The sequence below is a fragment of the Microplitis demolitor genome, chromosome 8 (assembly GCF_026212275.2).
Source record: "Microplitis demolitor isolate Queensland-Clemson2020A chromosome 8, iyMicDemo2.1a, whole genome shotgun sequence".
Taxonomy (NCBI): Eukaryota; Metazoa; Arthropoda; class Insecta; order Hymenoptera; family Braconidae; genus Microplitis; species Microplitis demolitor.
Genome location: NC_068552.1, coordinates 2,559,367 through 2,580,403, shown reverse-complemented (window position 1 = coordinate 2,580,403; position 21,037 = coordinate 2,559,367). Strand labels below are relative to the sequence as shown.

The 21,037-nt window shown below is 29.4% G+C and overlaps 1 protein-coding gene across 1 annotated transcript in view; it reads left to right on the top strand.

The window, feature by feature from the left end:
* The window catches only part of LOC103580770 (hemicentin-2), a 167,709-nt gene that overhangs the window by 13,354 nt on the left and 133,318 nt on the right, over window positions 1-21,037 (top strand). Inside the window, exon 2 of the mRNA XM_014441311.1 lies at window positions 20,438-20,548. Coding sequence (XP_014296797.1) covers window positions 20,438-20,548 — 111 coding nt within the window. The remainder of the gene's footprint in view (window positions 1-20,437; window positions 20,549-21,037) is intronic.

Genomic DNA, 21,037 nt, shown 5'->3' with positions numbered 1-21,037 from the left:
TGACGTATTCAAATAAAGTCGGTTTCTATTGACATGGATATAACCTGAGTTAAGTTAATGAATTTGAATCTTCATTATCTTGTGTACCCGAATGATTTTACTAAATTACGTTGAATTTTTGATATGAAGTTGTTGTGAACACCACATATATATACAATTTACATTTAAAAAAACATTTTTGCATTTAATTTTTCAAAGAAGCATAGGGTAATTTGCATTTATAAATTTAATTTCCCAAATGAATTTAATCAATTATACTTTATGAGTAAGTTAATACCAATTAAAGATCACGGATTCATGATACAAGTTTTGGTCGAGTGTTCATGTTACTATTCTATCTCTCTCAATCATTCTCTATCCTTCGGCTCTATGTCTTTTCCTCTCTGTCTCCCTCACTCTTAGTTTCAATACCACTCGAATTTAACCCAAACCACAAGGAAGTCAAGACGAAATTAACTCGAAACCGCGACGACTTTGCTGCAGGCGAAAGCATAACCCCTTCTCAGAACGTAGGAGACTGCGATCCATTATTGCCCTCAAGGCACTGATCCGTAAACTTGGAGAATTCTGAGAAAGGACGTCTAAGAGGAATCTCCATCATCATCTCGGTAGTAGAGTAATTCCGATTTCGAAGCAATCTCACACTCTGAAAGGGAATCGTGAGTCATTTATTTTGATGAAGTTTCCATTACTTACATATTCGTATGTGTCTCTAAGTTCATCATATATATTTAATAAACCTACTCATCAAATAGTAAATATGCACTCATATATATATATATATATATATATATATATATATATATATATATATATATATATATATATATATATATATATATATATATATGAATATATATTTACTATTCGTCGATGAGGATTTCGCGATTGAAAATGTATTTATTGAGTAGCATTAATTTAGTATTATATATTCGAACGATATTTACCTCTCATATATGTTATAACTTTGGTATGAAAATAACATATATGGTCTAAATATATGTGAAAGTACATAATAAATATCAAAAAATATATGTGGCGAATTTAACTATATTTTCTGATATATTTTTTTTATATTAAAAAATATAATATTCATCATATACGAGTCCGTATATGTTTAGCATATATAATATATATTTGTCAATCATATACAAAAAATATATTTCCATCATATACGAAAATATATATTCTTGTCATATACAAAACTATATTTTTATCATACATAAAAAAATATATTTCTATCATATACGAAAATTATATTCTGATCATATATAAAAACATATATTTATATTATGTATGGAAAAAAAAAGTTTCTTATTAGTATGACTCACTCCAATTAAATTAAGTCTAAATTTTAATATACTCTTTAAATTGTAGATAAAATTCTCGAAATTAGTTAATTTCTGTGAATATATAGTATACCCATATGCATATACATACACTGAATAAAATATATACTCAAATATATCAAAGAAAATATATGGTGCCATATATAATATAAATTATATGCTATTATATACTTCATTTCATACAAAAATTTTATGTTTTTTTTGTATAAAAGGAAATATATCAGTACAATATATTATAAGGTGAATGTAAATAAATATATGGCTTAATATAAAAAACATATAAGTTACATATATGGAATACATTTACTACTGTATATAATTTTATATTAAATCGGCGAAAATCTCTATATGCTTTTTTATAATATAGAATATAATATATCACATATATTTTTGTTGCAAACATATATGATTTTATATATTTTAACCATATATTATTTTTCATACAAGCTATTAAACGGAAAAAATAATGCTCAAAATTTTAATTGTAGTTTATTTTCGACTTAAAATTAGTATATTCGATACTAATATCAAACCAGAATCATTATATATATTACGAAATGGCTACTATTTACATTAAAATTTGATACACATAGAAGAGCAAAATTTGTAATTTCGTATACAAAAATTAATATGAAAAAGAATCGATTAATTGCTAACTACAGGTATTAATATTCGAATAAACATAGAAAAATTTAAAAAATGAGGAACTGAAAAATTAGTAAACGTACATATAAATATATAAAGATCTAGTATACGAAATTTTCATTTTATTATTTACCACTTATTCGATATATGTATATAATAAATTAGTTCATAATAACGAATAAATAACATTTTATATTAATTATTAGTCAATGGGAAAGAATTTATAAAATAAGAGTTAAAAATTTTCGGTATTTTTATGAGCAACAAAATCAGTATCTAGTATACTAATTTTTCATTTTATTATTTACCATCTATTCAATTTATGTATATTGTAAATTAATTTATAATGATGAATAAATGATATTTAGAGCTAATAATTGATCAGTGACATCGAATTTATAAAATAAAAGTTTGTAACTTTTGCTATTTCCGGCCGGAAAAATCAGTATCTAAGATACCAATTCTTAATTTGACCAATCATTACTTTTTAATAGATTAAGCTATAAATTAATTAATTTTCACTAATAAGTCACGTATTATACCTAAAAGTAATAATATTTTACTTTTTGAATTAATTGATAGTAGTTTTTAAGAATCTACAAAAATTAATAAACTACTTTGCATTAAGCACATAATAGTACTAATTACTGATAACAGATTCCACTTTACACTATTATTTATTAATTCTTAATATTCTGTTTTTTCCGTGTAGAGAAAAACATGTTTGATGTATATTTCTTAAGCTCTAGTATGATACTTATACGACGTCTCAAAAATATATGGAACAAGAATGAAGATAATAAAAAGAAATAAAGAACAAGTCGTTCCGTTCTTTGAGGCAGAAGGAATAGAGCAGGATTTTCCGGTTCCGTTTCCCATTTTCATTTGTCAGTTTCTGCAGACTTGAATTCCCATTCTGCGTTCTCTTTTGATGCTCGATTACTTCCAACCAGAAATCAACTCGGTGCAAGATTAGGCAACAAAAAAATACTTCATAACTGTATAAAAGTATATAAATAAAAAATACTGTCTTATTATTCTGAATACTTTATCGTTATTTTTACGTTCAAACATTAATTGTGTTGCAGATTAAAATTTATCAAAAATTAATACTAATAATAATAACATTCAATAAGCCTGTTAAGCTTTGAAAATTTCCATTCATTTTAATAAATATTTAAATTAACATTTGTTCAATAAAATTTAATCTCGTTTCATTATTTAATCACTGAGCGTATTATTAATTTTTTTTAACCTCGTTTAAATCTATTAATTTGAAAACACGAGGAATACAATATTAACCATTGATTTTGTGGTTCATGTTTTAATAATTGGAGATTACTTGATATTGAAAACGGTCTTGTGAAATTAAATTATTAGGATTAATATTTTTTTATTATCTACTTAACTACGGCACAAAAGGTGTGTAAATAATTCGGATTAAAGTTAATAGTAATGTTACATTTTAAATTCAAATCGAATATGCGATTATTTGCAAAACTTTGCAAGTTCCCGCTAAGAAAATTGAGAATTTTCAAAAATTTGAAGTTATTGTTTTCGGTGTGATTTCGAAAATCGAATTTCTATCAGATCTAAATATATGTTACATACATTTTTTTTATTATGGATTCAGAAAATTTTTATGACGTCTTTAGAGAAAGAGGCTAAAAAATGAATATTCTCTCGTAATAAAACTGTAGGGTCTACTTGTAATATTTTTACTATAAAATGAAGCAAAACTATTTTAGTAGATTACCCGTGACACTGGCATCCTTAAATTCATGTATCACTTTTTGGCGGTTCACCACATCAGAAGCCTTACTAAGATCAGTGTAGGCTACGTGAGCTTATTCTCTTTTGATTAAATTTCGGCTACAAGAGCAAGAACTTTATGGTAAATTTTCCGACCGCCAACATTTTGCTGTTAATTAATTATTATGTTTCAAAACAATCTGTTTTGAAATAAATGATATATTCAAATATGTTTGCTTTAATTCAAGTTTATAAATCGTATTTATTTAATATAGGAATTTAATCTGTTTTTGCCCGTACTATTCCTTATCCAGGCCAGAATCAGACTTATTTTCGTATGATATTTAGTCTGTTTTAAATCGGGTTCAGACTAAAAACAGACTTTTTTATTATAATTATTGGTCTGTGTTCAATTGTTTTTAAGGACAAAAACAAACTTTATTCACTATAATTTTTAGTCTGTTTTTAATCGTTTCAAGATCTAAAACGGGACTTTTTAAAAATATAAATAATAATAATAATCTAGACTTAGAAATTTATTTTAATTTTCTTAATATTTAAAACGCAAATGCGCTTCCGTAATAAGATGTCACAAGAATTTTGATTTTTTCTAATGCCAAAATATTTTCGATTTTATCCGGTAAATAAGAAAAATTTTTTAGACATTTCAAGAGTTATTTTATCACTTTTATTCGATGCTATAATTATTCAGTGAAGACAACTAAAAATTAAGCTGTCAAACTTTCATTAACTGCCGATATTTTTAAACAAAAGATACTAAATAAATAGTAAACAAAACATAATCAATTCTGTAACTCAATATTTTTTTTATAAATATTGCTCATAAATAAAAATTTTATAAGTCCATTTAATCTACTTTTGTCCTTGCAAATTTTCAGAACTACAATTTTTTAAAGTTCAAGAATTAATCTAGTTTGGTTTGCCGCTAACGCAATTGTTTTTTGAAGTAACTGGTCGATAACAGCTTAAAATTTTTGTAAAAGTTCAAAAACAGATCAAATAGTCCAATTAGTCTAAAATCAGATCAAATATTACGGTCCGGGTAGATCAAAAACAGATCGAAATTTTGATAGAAGTTCAATAACAGACCAAGTAGTCTAAATATAGTCCAATTACACCAAAATCAGATTAAATTTTTCGACCCGGGTAGTAGATGTAACATGATTTAAAAGTTATTATTTTTTATGCATAATCGAACAAATGGAAGGTTCTTTATTGAAAATCGACTTACTAAAAGTTTCGTTAAAAGACTCTTATGACTACTGCACTTAAAGATTTTCCAACAGTATATATATGCAGCATACAAGCACATAAACACACAAACATGGGTGGATAAGAAGACAGCTGCTTTTACAAACTGAGGTGAGATTTTGCAGTTGACGCAAAAGTCACTTTGTTATACAGTGAGAAAGAAACTTCACTGAGTTTTATAAGAACGACGGATTCGCAAAGAGAATTTTACAAAACTCAGTAAAATCGTAAAAAAATAAAAAATCAGCACACTGCTTTAAATTTTAAAACCGTTTATTCGTTTCATTATTTTTACTCCATTTCCTTTATAATAAAAAACAAAAAGTCGATACGGCTGTAGAAAAAAAAATGTTTATATATAAACCTGAAATCGCTGACCCTGCGGGTCAGCTCAAAAGCTTTTGGCTGTCTTCAAGCTCAATGAGCTTGAATACATTATTAAGAATACTTTTTTGAGTTCTTCGAGCATGTGCTTCCTACACCATCTAGCTAAAAGGTTGCAATGGGTGATATAAAATTAGCATCATTTTTTTTTCGTGTTTAACACTTGAGTTCCGAAAACCGGATTGAAAACAACAAATTAAATTTCCATAAAATTTAAATTATCACAGCAGAAAGTTAAAAAAAAAAGTTGCTATTAACTAACAGACAGATAATAGGATCATCGAAACAGACATTTCGCAACAGGCTGTAAACCTTCCGTCTTTTGAACTGAAATTATAATTCGACCTGATAACATGGTTTATCGCGTCAATTAATTTACTCATGTAACGTTTATAAAATCCCATATTGGTATATTAACATATTTTTACTTTCAGAAATAAATGAAATAATAAAAAAAAAAAAAAAAAAAGGTTTGAAAAATCCTGAAGTGCACACCTCGAACGTTCATGTTACAAAAAAATATATAAATTATTAATTTTCATTTTTAATTACAAAATTTTTTAATAAACATCTAGAAAGAAAATCGTCATTTTTTTTTAAGTTAGTGAATTCTATGACAGTTGGCAATAACAAAAATTATCTGATGGTAAAGTAGAGCCTTATGATATCAGCAAAGTTCGATAATAAAAAAAAACATTCTCGATAAAATAAAAAAATGGCTGCAGTGAGTGTTTGTTTACATGGTGCCGGTTTTAACAAAAATGATTTATTAAAAAAAAAACAAGAAGGACTACAGTAGTGATTTTCGAAAAGGACTTTTTTTGCATAATTCTGAAGACAGTGAAAAAAAAATAAAGTCATTTTGTCAAGCCGTTTACGAGATATCCGTGCCACAGACTTTTTTAGGACTGCAGACTAACTGACGTTTACAACACATATTTTTATTAAACATTTTTTTATTATAACACGTATCGGACAACTTAATGAAAGTATCAGTCTTATTAATTAGTATTTCCTCTTTCGATTAATGTGCTTTTTATAACATGTAAGTGTGATATGAAAATAATATATACAGTTTAATGCGAAAAAATCGCGTGACCTTGACAAGTTCGTTATAAAACACAACTTCTCCGCTTCGCGTTCGAGGTGTGCAAAAATTCTACGAATGTATCGCCTACTTTTGTTTTTATCCAGACCAAAATCTAACTTTCACTGCCTATTAGTTTGTTTTTGATTGTCTTTAGATAAAAAACAGCTTATAATTTGTATAAAAATTTAAAGGCAGGCCAACTAGTCGCAATACAACCAAGTCAAACTAAAATCATATAAAATTTGACTCGGGTACACATAAAAAATGAATTCAATATATTTTACTTAGTTCTATAATGTAGTAACTGTATTTTACGTTTCAACGACCTTTGCATAATAAATTCAGTATATGCTTTTTATTCTCTGCACATATATATTTAAAAAAAAAAATAAATCCATAAGTCGCATGCACATTTCCATCAATTTATTTCGCAGCTATACAAAAAATTACAGTTCGTATAAATTATTCCTACCTACTCTAAATAATGTAAGAAATAAGTCGGAAAAAAAAAAAAATTATTAAATACATATAAATCAAGTAAATGGTCTTCACTATCCATATAAATTCCGTTAGTTTGAAGTCTTATTCAGCATCTATACATCAAAAACGACTTATTTACTATTCAAATAAAAACCCTATATTCATATATATTTTTTAATTTTCAGGTTTTACACTACTATTGATACTTTTCCCTATTTCCATACACGAAATGTGCAGCAACGAGATTTAGCAACGATCTCGACCATAGCGCAGAAGATTATTGAATACCTATACACATTTTAATTATAACGTATTTAGCTGATGTATTAGAACACCCTTTATTGGTGAGATCAATAGTCTTAGTAGCATTCAGATCCCTGTCGAATGTTTTCTTACATTTGGGACAGTAAACACCATGAGAGTTAAAGTTGTGAATGACTTTCCCGACTAGAATTTTTTCTTGATTTGCCTGAAGTACCATGAGGACATTCTCAGGTTAATATAAGGTTCGCCTTAATAAGACAAGCCTGACATCCTTATCAAGACCACATTAGAATACCCTCCTTCAAAATAATTTTATTTGTCATCAGGTAAACCTAACGTGCTCCTTATCATAACCAAATTAGGATATCCGTATTAATGAAAAAGTTATTTACCATTGGGATATCCTGATGATTTTCATCAATAAAAAATATGTTTACTTCTTTTGAGTTATGCTCCTAAAACAATAGATTATATTTCAAATCTAATTAAGATTTCCTTATTTTTTTTCCCAGTTCAATATTCTTTTAAAAATGATTACTAATAAGGGAACCACGATAAGGATCTGATGAGGGAATCCTGGTAAGGACCTCATGGGTCACTAACGTTACATTTATATCAATTCCTTGTCAGGAAATCCCGATTAGGACCATATTTAAAATAAGGTTAACCTGATAAGGACCTTGTCAGACCCTCATAAAAAATACTAGCCGAGTTACAATCACTGATCTTACATTCATTGAACGTGCTATTAAAAATCTCATAATTTTAATTATAAATAAATGAAAGAAAGTATAAATTTATTAGTATTGCTTGTTGACATAAATTCTATAACAAAGATTATTTTTTGTAAATCATAACACAGCATATACACGTTCCATTATCGTTACTTCTCATGGTATCTTACTGTGCAGCAGAATGAAAGAATGAGATTGGATTTTTTATTAAAAATAGTATCTCACATATTTATATAGGTATGCAGAGGTCTTTAATGTGAACAGTATTAAACACTAAAAAGTTGGATGAACAACTAAATATTCAATATATTCAAACGATATGTATTCACTAGTTTTCCGACGTCATTGTCACCGTCTTCGTTGTCATGATGTCGATGGAATATGCTGCCATTGAATATTATTCCCAGCGGTAGTTGATGAGAAAAAAGTTTTTACACGTGGAAGTGAATAGTCGGAAGTGCTCGAATGCTATACTAGATATGAGAGCGAGTAGATCCATAAGCCACACGCTCATTCAACAAAAGGACGTGCTGACTAGTACCAGGACCCATCAGAGAGAAGTGGTGTATGCAATGCTTCACACTGAAGCTGAATTTCGATGGAGAATATTATCCGTTCTACATTCAGCCATCTAATATCCATCTGTCCATTCAGACGTCTACTTGTTCTTTTACGTTATTCTACTCGTCTTATTTCATCCTTTACGATAAACTCTCATCTAAACCAGTAGTAGTAGCAGCAGCAGTAGCAGCAGAATAAGCAGAGCATCCAAGTCTTGGTAGAACGAGCACCAAGAAGCTTTACCACACCCGATCATTTCCAGACGATGGCCTTTACCGTTTGAGGAAGATCATCCTCGTGGAAGATCGGATGACAAATGGTTCTTCCCTGGTTACGCTATCTCTCCGTACCACAGTACCACCATCATTTCTCTTTCTCTCACCCTTTCACTCTCTCTTTCCCTCTTGGTTTCGATCCGTTGCTTCCACCTAACATGCTCAACTCTGTCTTTCGTATGGTATATCGTCTTTCTTCATATACAGCCAGTATCTTTCAACTACGTCTTTCATCGTTGGATCTAACTTTTCACTCTGCAATTACTCATCATGATCCGCCACGTATGAGATTCGTTTATCACGCTATGTGGAAAAAAAAATATAAATTACCATCGCTTCGCTACTCCTTAATATATTGACAATAATAAAATATCCATTCTTTTTCAATTCAACGACACTTTTTTAGAAAATATATATTCCTTTATATCCGCACATTGGGGCGCATTATTTTTCAGTAAATTAATCACTATGAAAAATATTCCTCATAGTAAAAAAGTATTGTGATAAAATCAACACTATTTGTGTGTTAGAAACGATCCACACAAATTTTGTGTTAAGTTTTAACACGATTAAAACAATTTAACACGGACCGTTTTTAACACACACAACATTTTCTACTGTGCAACGTCAAAGTAATTTGTTTAAATACTTAAAATACTATTTGTAATCCACTGGATCGAATTATCGTTTTTCCAAACCAGTATTAAGTTTTAACACTATCAAAACAGAGCAAACGTTTCGAAAGGAAGACATTTGAAGTTAAGAGAGTATATTGTATGAGATCTCATCCCGTAGCCCTTGGTTCGAGCGTGACTAGACTTTAATGATACAAAACACAGACACCAACAATACGCTTTTGTAACCAACATACGTTGGTACCATCATGAACCACAAACCATCAACTGCCAAGAAGAGTACAATCGTTAATCCACGTGAGAAGAGGCTGCACAGAATGTTGATTGACTTTTAGTTTATTTTACCGTAAACAACACCCACTAAAATTTTTATACACCTTACATCTTTTTTAAAGGTAGTTCGGCATTCGTGTTCCGAAGTCGAAAAAATATCTTTTTCTTTTTTCATTACAACTGATGAAACAACTGCTTTCATTAAATTCAACTATGATTGAATGTCTCACAGAATACTGTATCATACTTCATTATTAAACAAATAGTTTCTATTTTTTTTACTAACTTTATTTTATTTTTATAGACTTTACGTGTGTAATACTGTTTGCAGAAGATAAATCAAGAGATTAGCAGTATTTAATGATAAGCAAGATCCATGTAAATAATTGAGTGTAACGATATACTCATACATCTACAAATACACACATATATAAAAGTTAATAAATTTCATTTCGACTTAAAGAGAAACACAATCGAGGTTGGACCACGTAAACTTATTTAAGTGGCTCAATGTGTGCCGATGTGGTAAAACATTACTCTTAGCTAACGGGCCGTGTTGCAACCCTATTAGCAATATATTTTCTTCGGTTCAGCAAGCCTTATATACCCCACTAGCGTTGCAATGCCTGCAACGATCAGTTTACACGTTGTCGCTGGGAGACACTATTTGAGAAAATGGCAATCCATTGGTGATTGCTGTTCATCGATTAAACCACTTTCCCTCCACTTCTGGCACCAGTTTTACGATCCAACGTATACTGCAGTATTTATTCTATCGTACGGGGATGCTACATCTATACACTACATCTTTGTTCTTGTTCCTGATACCCATTACTGTTCTTTCAATAGAGTTTATGGGATCATTATATGCATATGTTATTGCATATTGTATCGCATTAAAGCATCCAGAATAATCGTATTAAAAATGTTAATAAATATACACTTTTAAGTATTCACATCAAATTCCTTTTAGCTTTTGCACTTCTACACTACGAAAGATGTGGCAACGAAATTTAGTAACGATCCCTGCCATGGCCGAAGGCTTACTGCACTTAAATGTACATTTTTTCTTTTAGTTAATGTATTAGGACACTTCTTTTTTGAGTCATAAATATTCTTAGCTGCATTTAGATCCCTGCCACACATTTTCTTGTTTTTAGAGCAGTGGACAACACCAATCTCTGGGTTGTAAACGACTTGCTGAATACGCCGCCATTCAATTGAAGACAATGAGAACAAGCCTGTGAAGTCTTGTATACGCTGGCGGATTCAATGCCACTTCCACTTCTACGTTGCATATCCTGGTTCGGTCACGAGTAGGCCATTCCCCACCGTCATTTGTTTTATATGATCATGATTCTCAAAAAACTCGAAGGTTAGACTATTACTTAGTGACGGATGAGGGCAAGTTTGAAACAATGGTATGCCTGGAATCTTAGTGATTATAAATGGAGGGAACCCTTTTTAGGGTATTGAGGGGAAGTTGTGTGTCATCATTTATCTCGAAGCAATCTGACCTCCAGTACAGGGAACTGGAACCACGAGGAGCCTTTCCAAACCCACTACGACCAGAGTCTCTTTATTTCCTGAGATGATAGTATCGTTTGGCACAAGAAACTTACCTATGGCTCGTGCTTTTTTCACCCTCGTACTCATATGAATGCACCATAAGCTATCAACTTATTTAGCAAAAATCGTTATACATATTCTCTGACACAACTGGTGTAAATAGTATAAATACGTTAGTGAGTACCCTGTCCCTAAGGTCATGTCATTATCTGGTTCAGTTTCTTCAACGTTGCACATCACACAAGAGATCAGGCGAGACCCGAGTTCCAGCTCAATGCAAGCCCTTGTATTACACATTGTTCAAGGTCCCTTGAATGTTCCTGGTGGAGGCCAAGGTCTATAAAAAAAATCAATTAAAAAATTAGAACTAATAATACTGCGAATTACTCGATGTGTAGAAATAATTCACGAGTACGCCAAAACCCAACTTGATTTGTTTTATGAGATCATGATGCCCAAAAAGCTCGAAGATTAGTCAATCACTCACTGACTGATGAGGGCAAGTTTGTGACAATGGCATGTCTGAAATCTTAGTGATTATAAATGGAGGGAACCCTTTTTAGGGTATTGAGGAGAAGTTGCGTTGCCATTAATCTCGAAGCAACCTGACCACCAGTACAAGGAACTGGTACCACGAGGGGTATTTCCAAGCCCTCTACGACCAGAGTCTCTGTATTTCCTGAGATGCTAGTAGTGTTTGGCCCAAGAGAGGTATCAGCTCGTGGTGGCTGTTGGTTCGGTACTCCCACACAAAAGGATCTTTGATCTCATCATCGATCCTAGGGTAAATGAACTTATGCTCAATATTTCGCTATCATTGTATTATGGTGGGTGATAGGCATGTTATGAAGCGCGTGTATGCCTAAAAGAGCACGAAAGCGGGCTCCCGGAAAACGGAGGTGGACTTCAATCCCGTTATCGTCAGAATCTTTTATGAGGCAAACCCTTCACAGCAAACACGCAATACCCGACTAACAAATTTTTCACTATTGAATTCACAACTCGCACTTTTTCTAGCGCCACGTTGTAAAAAGTAACATAGTTTATTTTTAAAGTACGAATTTTGTTAAAAGAAAATAATTCAGTTACGGTAGAAGTAAAATAGATAGAGGAAAGGTAAGCAAATTAATGGATACGATTGTTTTTATTTTTTTACTCTTTTCAATGTGAAAGAAAAAAAAAAGTAGTTAAGAGATCCTCAGGCACATTAAATAAAGTGAGAACACTTTTCAGTTTTACGAGTTGAGAAGATCAATAGTTGCCAATACGGTAGATTTTGGTTAAGAATGAATAATAGCAGTGGGAAGTGCTCGTCGATACTTGCCAGAAAAGGCATATTTTAACAGACCCGATAGATAGATAGACAGACATGAGTATGAGCACAGCGATGTGTGTGCACCATCACGTGCCAAAACGTATTGTGCTCAACGAGATCCGACATTGGACGTACGTGGGCTACTCTCTACTGTTTTTCGTTGGAATATTGAAATTCCACAGTACCATGGAAAATAAAATGAATGGTTCATACAGCAAAGTTATTCAGTATAAAAAATATGTTGTTCAAAAATATGGTGACAAGCTGTTGGTTCGACTTTGTAAATATGTTTTAACATATGTTAATATTTATAATATTGTTCGAAACATCTTGTTATATGTCGAAAATAAATATTTGACGTATAGACCTTAATTTGAACTTCGAATAATAATTTTTTTTCATTATTATCTTCGATTATTTGGAATATTTTTTTATTTTATCTATTATAAGTCTTTCGGTACACAAAAAAAAATCTCATTCGCAGTTCCTATGAACTTCTATAATTTTCTATATTTTAGAAAAATTTTCTTTAGCAATGAATGTACTCCGTAAAAAGGCGTTCCAATTTTGATCATCATCAAATAATGTAGTTAAGTTTATACTCCGAACGAAGTGACAATAAGATTGTACTAGTTACGTCCTGAGTATGTCAATGGACTTAGTAAAAGACAGGAGTTGATGTGTTATGCATTGTATACTACCCAGTTGATTAGTATACTTCAGATAGTTCTTTCACACTGATAGAAATTTTATATTGACTTAAGAAATATTTTCTTGAGCCAAGAATTTATTTCTGAAGAAAACCAATTGTCTTGCTTCAAGAAATTTTTATCTTGATTTAGATTTTCTTGGCTCTAAAGATTTTGTATCTTTGATGGAAAACTCTCGTGTCTTGACCTAAAGCTATATTATCTTTAATCGATACTATTGAATTCTTCAAGCAGGACCACTTGTTTTCAACTAAAAATGTCGTATTATTATTTTAAGAACTTTAAATTTTTGGTTCAAGTAATAATTCCTTGATGGATGATGTTTTTAAAGTAATGAAAAAAAAAATTTTTTTTAAAATAAATTTCTACTTTAACATATCTGAAGTAAATGAATGTAGTCCTAAAAAATCACTTTAAAATTTCTTATTGTTGAAATAAAAAAAAAAGTTTTTTTTTCAAGCTGAGTAAATTGATATCTAGATTTAAAAATTGCGCCATTCTCGAAAGAAGTTGGTAATGTCTTAAACCTACATTTCGTCTATCTTAATCCAAGAACAAGAAATTCTTAAGCGAAATATGTCAGAATTTTGTTTCAAAATAATAAAGGCTTCATCAAAGGATAAAATTCTCAAACGAAGAATTTTTTTTCTCTATCCGAGAATTTCAATTTTTTGGTTCAAAGACTTATTTCTTGAATTAAAACAATTAAAAATTTTGAAACAAGAATCACATTTTGAAGAAAAACTTTTTCTTGAAGATAGTTTTTCTATCCGTACACATGTCACCGTACATCCTACAGTTATGAATATTTATTTTTAAAAATAATATTTTTAAAATTGTATTTTTTCCGTTGTACGACCATTGTTTATCGATACTACTTTGTTTGAACCATATGGATAAAACCTTTAAGCTAGTGGCTATAATTTAGTTGTATCACACCGTCATATTATTTTAAATATGTTTGACGGCAGTCCATCTTATTAATAAGGTTGCGAAATAAAAATTATTAACTTCAAAAACAAATATTTAGATAATACAAGATAAAAACGTCAAACTTTTTGAAAGTTTGCACTTAGCAATTTATTTTAATAATTTTTTTTGTGGACCATGAAATTCTTTGAAAAGCGCCAATTAATTTCATGTATTTTAAAAATGGTTTTAGTGACGAGTAGTTTTATTGAAATTTTGATAAAAATAACGTTTTATCCTATCAAACTAAAAAACTCCCTATTTTTTTTTTTAATTTAACGCTCTATGAAGCTTTATGATTGATATCGCTTGAAAAAATTTATTAGATAGAAAAAAAAATATTTTACGTGCGAATACAAACTTGGGAGTAATCATTTCAAAAATTCAATTAATGGGTTTATTTTAAAAGTTGCCTTTTAACATTTTCGTTATAATAATTGAACACTTTTATTATAAATTTGGTTTATGATACGGAAAAAATTACGTCAACAAACGCAGTATCATCTTATCAAATTTAACCGGATGAATACTTTCCATAACCGTAAGATATTTTCATATCGAACTATTTGTTCAAGAGATTGTCGGATAAAATTCTGATCTCAAACACAAACGTTTACAAACGTAGATACACTTATAGTCTTCGATCCACAAAATATTTCAAAATAAACTGGAAGACAAATTTATTCGACAGGAATAAAAACGCGTATTAGAATTTTTTCTATAACAACAGTACATATTGATAAACAGTACATATTAATTATATATAAGCATGAATTTTATTGTATAACAATAAATTCGATTGCAAAGCAATCAATGAGAATATTATAAAAAATAAAATTTCATTAGTATTCAACAAAATTTTATTACACGGAGAAAACAGTATAGTAAAAATTACAATCATATTGTAAAATTTCCTAACGGATATGAAAAAATAGATTCTGTATTGTAATTATTACTGAACGTATAGTAAAATTTACTAGTTAGTAATAATTACATAATAAGATATTCAAAATTACTATGCGTAATGTATTTTTTGCTAACACGATTATATTTTTTACTAATTGTATAGTAAATTTTACTATAAGTACAAATTTAAGAAAGTAAATTTTCTAATACAATATAGGATTTGTTACTACACGGTAAAAAATTATGGGAATGGTTCCTATAACTTTGTGAAATTTCGTCCTCTACCAGTATAGGAATAAAGACCATAAATTACGGGAGCAGCTTCTATAATTATAGGAATGTTACCCATAATTATAGAAATAGTTCTTATAATTATGGGAATGATACCCATAATATTATGGGAATGGTTCCTATAATCATAGAAATGGTTCCTATCATTTATGGGAATGCTTCCTATAATATTATGGGAATCATTTCCATAATATATAGGAACGATCCCTATCAATTATAGAAACCATTCCTATAATATTATGGAAATCGTTCCCATACTATTATAAGAACCATTCCTATAATATTGTAGGAATAGTTCTTATACTATTATAGAAATAGTTCCCATAATATCATAGGAATCGGTCCTACACCATTATGGGTAAAATTCTTATAGTATTGTGGGAATGGTTCCCATAATGGTATAAGAATTGTACCCATACTATTATAGGAATAGTTCCTATATATTATAGGAACTATCCCTATAATATTATAGGAACCATTTCTATAAATTATAGAAACCATCCCTATTATATTGTGGGAATTGTTTTCATACTGTTATAGGAACCATCCCTATATAATTATAGGAACCATTCCTATACTATTATAGGAACCATTCCTATACTAATATAGGAACCATTCCTATAATATTATAGGAACGGTTCCCATTATATTATAGGAATGATTCCCATAATGGTATAGTAGGAACTGTTCTTTTAATATTATGGGAATGGTTCCCATAATGGTATAGGGATGGTTCCCATAATGGTATAGGGATGGTTCCTATAATGTATAGGAACCAATCCTATACTATTATGGGAACCATTCCCATAATACATAGGAATACTTCCTATAATTTTTTGACCGTGTATACGAAACAATAAAAATTACTATACGCAATGTATTCTTTGCTAACACGATTATATTTTTTTACTATCTGTATAGTAAATTCTACTATGTATAGATAAAATTAAAAGTTAGTGGGGATAGTATATACAAATATGTATTACAAGTTCTGAATCTTTTGTCCAAAGGAGACATCGGGCCGTTAGACATAGGAAAGGACTCGCGCGCGGGAGATCAGGGTTCGAATCTCGGTTGAAACAAAGTGATTTTTTAAAAAACAAAAATCGACACCAACACCAATACAGATGAAATAAATAACAATAATAATCAAAATGATAGCAATAATAATAAAAAGTTAAAAGCTAATAAAAATTTTATTTTATTTTTTTCTATTGTAATATAGTTAAATTAATTAATCGGGATAGTAAAATCTACCTAACAGGGATAATAAAATTTACCCATTATAACTAAAAATTTTTCATTTATTATTGTTCCATTTTGATTGGGCATTTTCAATGAAAAACAAATTCCAAATGTATAAATAGAATGTAATGCTTATAATGACTTCATTAAACTTTGTTTTGTTTTATAGGCAATCAATATCAGTACAAAACAATGAAGCTTCATGAAATGGAGCTTTAAAAAAAACCATCGATAAATCTTTATTGTAAAAACAAATTAATTATTTTTAACCAACGACGGCCAATCGGAAAATTTAAACACAGCAAGTTAATTCTCATAAACGAGCAACGGTATCTCATTATTTTATCTCCATAAATAATTATTGAACAAAGTTAAGCCATCTCTTTTTAATCTCTATTCATTTGTTATCGACTATCGACATTCCAAACATCGGAGTTTTATAAAATATTCGTTCGTAATTAATGAAGCCTTAGCTTCATGGCATTGATTATCTTTTCTTTTTAACTTTCCGCAATATGAAATTTCAAAAAAGTGTTTTTTTCTAATAAAATAAAAAAAAAAATAATTGATTGTTTTCAAAAATTTCATAGTATTAGAGACTTAAAAACTGCGCCTAAGTTCGAAAACAGTGAGAAATTGAGGCTGGCCTGGTATCCAGATTTTTTCTTTATTATAAACTCTATTATTTACGCAAATATTAAAATGGAAAATATAATAAACGAACAAACATAACATAAGATAAACTCAAAAAGTGGAAGTTAGAATAGGTCGTAATATGAATGGTAAATAAGATGATGCAGCTTCAGATTCTAGAATCCACAAACATATGTACATACATGTATATAAATACATATGAAAGCACATAACTCTACTCTACACATATATATCTAAGCCTTATACATTCCATCTGCAAACAGAGCAAACACACTATTCCCAACTAACAAATTTTTTATTATTAAAATCACAACTGGCACTTTTTCTAGCTAGATAAAAATTCAAACGCTATTATAATAACAAATGAAACGTACAACAAGAAAAATAGTATAATATCCGTCAGCATTATGGTATTTTTATTATTTACACCAATAATATACAATGGGATAGATAAACGTGGGTATTTTCAGCTTACGATCATTGGGATAAATTAATTATTTTTAATTACTAAAGATTAAGAGCTGTAGAAGTATTTTACTCTAGATAAATACAAGCCCATTTCGACGTAATGCTCAGTTATTTTGGTGTCGTTTTTTAAATGACCTAATCCATTTGTAATTAAACCAAAAGTTGTAATTTAGTTTAAAGTTATTTTTATTCTTAGTTGAATTGTGTACTTCAGAAGATTTTGGTGTAAGTAAGAATGAAGATAAATTAATGGACTTCACAGCAAATTAATGTTTGGATAATAAAGTCCCACTAAACACAGATACTCTGTATAAATTTAATCTGAGTTTACGTTCGAAATTTATTGCACATTACATAGAACATAATTTTTTTGCAAAAAAATTGAGGAATTGAAAGAAAACTATTTTGCGGGATAGCCCATAAGGTCAAACAGTTTTTAGATTATTTTTATTGAAAATAATGAAAACCGTATAAATTTGTTCAATATGTGTGAAAGTATATAATTAAGAGTATTTAAAATCAGCAAGCTTAATTTTAAGATAATTGTTGTTGGTACATTTTTAACTACCCGCTAAGAAAATTGGAAATTTTCAAAAATTCAGGAAGTTATTGGTTTCGGTCCGATTTGCGAATGTAAAATTTCTGAAAGATCTTGATATTTTGAGGCTCTAGGAAGCTATTCTGATCGATGTTTTGACTACTGATGTTTTTTTCGGGAAACATCGATTTTTTGGTCGATTTTCTTTAAAGTCGAACATCGATGTTCGATGTAATATAATGAACCATCAAAATCGAAATAAATTTCTACTAGAAATTTAAATAGCGCGCTACGAGCGAGCCTTAATTTCAACCAATAAGGAATTGTGTCCCATTTTTTTGCAAGTTTCGACTATTGACTAACTTCAAGTTTCGTTGCATTTTTATTTGAAGGATTTTAAAAGCTTTCAATGATTGAAAACCTATAAATTAATATTTATAAATTATTTCAAATATTTTTATGAACATAAATATATCAAATGACTGGAAATGATAAAATCATTTTACATGTACCTCGTAAGTCATTTTTATGTCAAATTTAGTTGTAATTATAACTTTTTCAAATTTTCGCGCGCATTTTTAACATTGATGTCTACAATCGATGTTTCGATGTTTTTGTCAAAACATCGATGGTTCGATGGTGAAAAATTTCTAAAATCGATAGTCCCATGTCAATTTTTTTTGCTCACATCGCCCATCCCTAAAACGCCGTCAGTATTCGGAAGAGATTTATTATACTTTAATAAAAAAATGGTTACAGATTTATTGAAAATAACTGCAACTGATACTTATTTAACTAAAATCCAAAAAAATAGTTCTTTGCTCAGTCCCTCCGACACAGACTTAGTTCCATTGAAAAACTCACAACTTTTAAAATACTTCGTATCCCATTTTTGTAGAACTTCAACAATATAAAAATGGTTTTTTCATAAAATAAAATAAAATAAATTTCCATGAATTAAATCATGCGTATTTTGTCACATTTTATATCACAACCGATTGAACGGTATATTATTTCGATGGAAAAATCATTCATGAATTATTTTCTACATTTAAGTTTATTCGAGTGTACACTGCTATGTCACATTAGTTTCTACGTCGCTCTTGTTATGTATATACACAGATATTTCTGACAAGATAAGAAACTGCTAGTGGTAGAAAACCATTTTGCACAGAGGTATCAAGAGGAAACTTATGAGTTTCTACCTCTTTCATATACGTTCCTTAGAGTGTATATAGTAGCCATAATATAACTTCGCGTACCCTTTTTTACTTCTTAGCTTCTTACACTTATGCAAGACACATTTATTGCTATCATATACCAGTAAGTTGCTCTTTCAGTCTGACACAGAAATGCTATGCTATATAGTTTGTCGCACAGGTGGCAAGCTCAAACTAGCTTTATATTAATATATATATATATATATATATATATATATATATATATATATATATATATATATATATATATATATATATATAAATATATCCATGTATGTCATGTACTCTAACATATATATATAAAAAAATATACATATCCGTAAATTTAATATATAAATACATGAGACGAATACTTGAAAAACATATTTTTTATTCATCTCGTTATATTTATCGAATTTACTGGTACATGTTCTTTGAATTCAATGTAAAACATCTAGTATTTTTTATACAATATTACTATTGAAGATCAACCAATACAATAGGTAATAAGATCTAAATCATATAAGATCGACAAAAATATATTCAGTGAGTATAAAACAATTTCTTTACTTTACTTGTATATTTATATACATTTTTTCAAAGGGAATTCATTTTTATTATTTGAGATTATCTGTGTACATATCTTTTGTACTCAAAAGGCTATGACTTTGTAAGAAAAACGTCACCATGGAAATATTTGCATTGTAGTATGTACACACAATGAAAAATAAAAACACTAGGGAAATAAAAAACACTGCATAAAAAGTAAAATACTGATGGATGTGTATAAATTTATTTTTGTTTCGAGGATCTTTGTGTTTGTTTATTTGAATAATTTTTTTGAAATTTAATGTTTTAGTGCCACCGTCAAAACCAATAATCTACGACATGAAGCGACGTGACATGAGCAAGCTGTTGGTGGCACATGCAGAAGGAACTAACCTCACTCTGGTCTGCGAGGTTCGTGGAGGTAAGCAGAATAGTTCAAGATGATGCATTGTTGTCGATAATTGCGTAATCGCATTCAGATAAAGAGAAGGTTTTTTTTTTGTATACTGATAGTTGTGTATAGGACAATACATTCCCATGAGTAAGATTATTTTATAGATAAAGTTTTTTTTTGAAGAGTACAAAGTATGATTTTTGTACTGAAATGAAATCAAGAATAAATTTGAAGTGGAAATTTATTCCGTCAGGGCAGATTTTTGAGACTATAAATAATTATTTATCGGTACAGAGTAAACATAGCTTTTATAAGCGAAAGAACCTTAGGCTGTACAATTGGGTAGCTCGAAAAAACCGACTATTTCTTTTTTTCGAGTCTCTAATGAAAATTTGTTGGTTTATGATGTTTTAAGAAGCCTCTCCAAAAATCAGCTCGATAAAAAATTTTCAAGAGGTCTATTTAGTGTCTTAGTTTTGGCGGCTTAATTTTTAGTTCTCTTGACTAAATATTTAT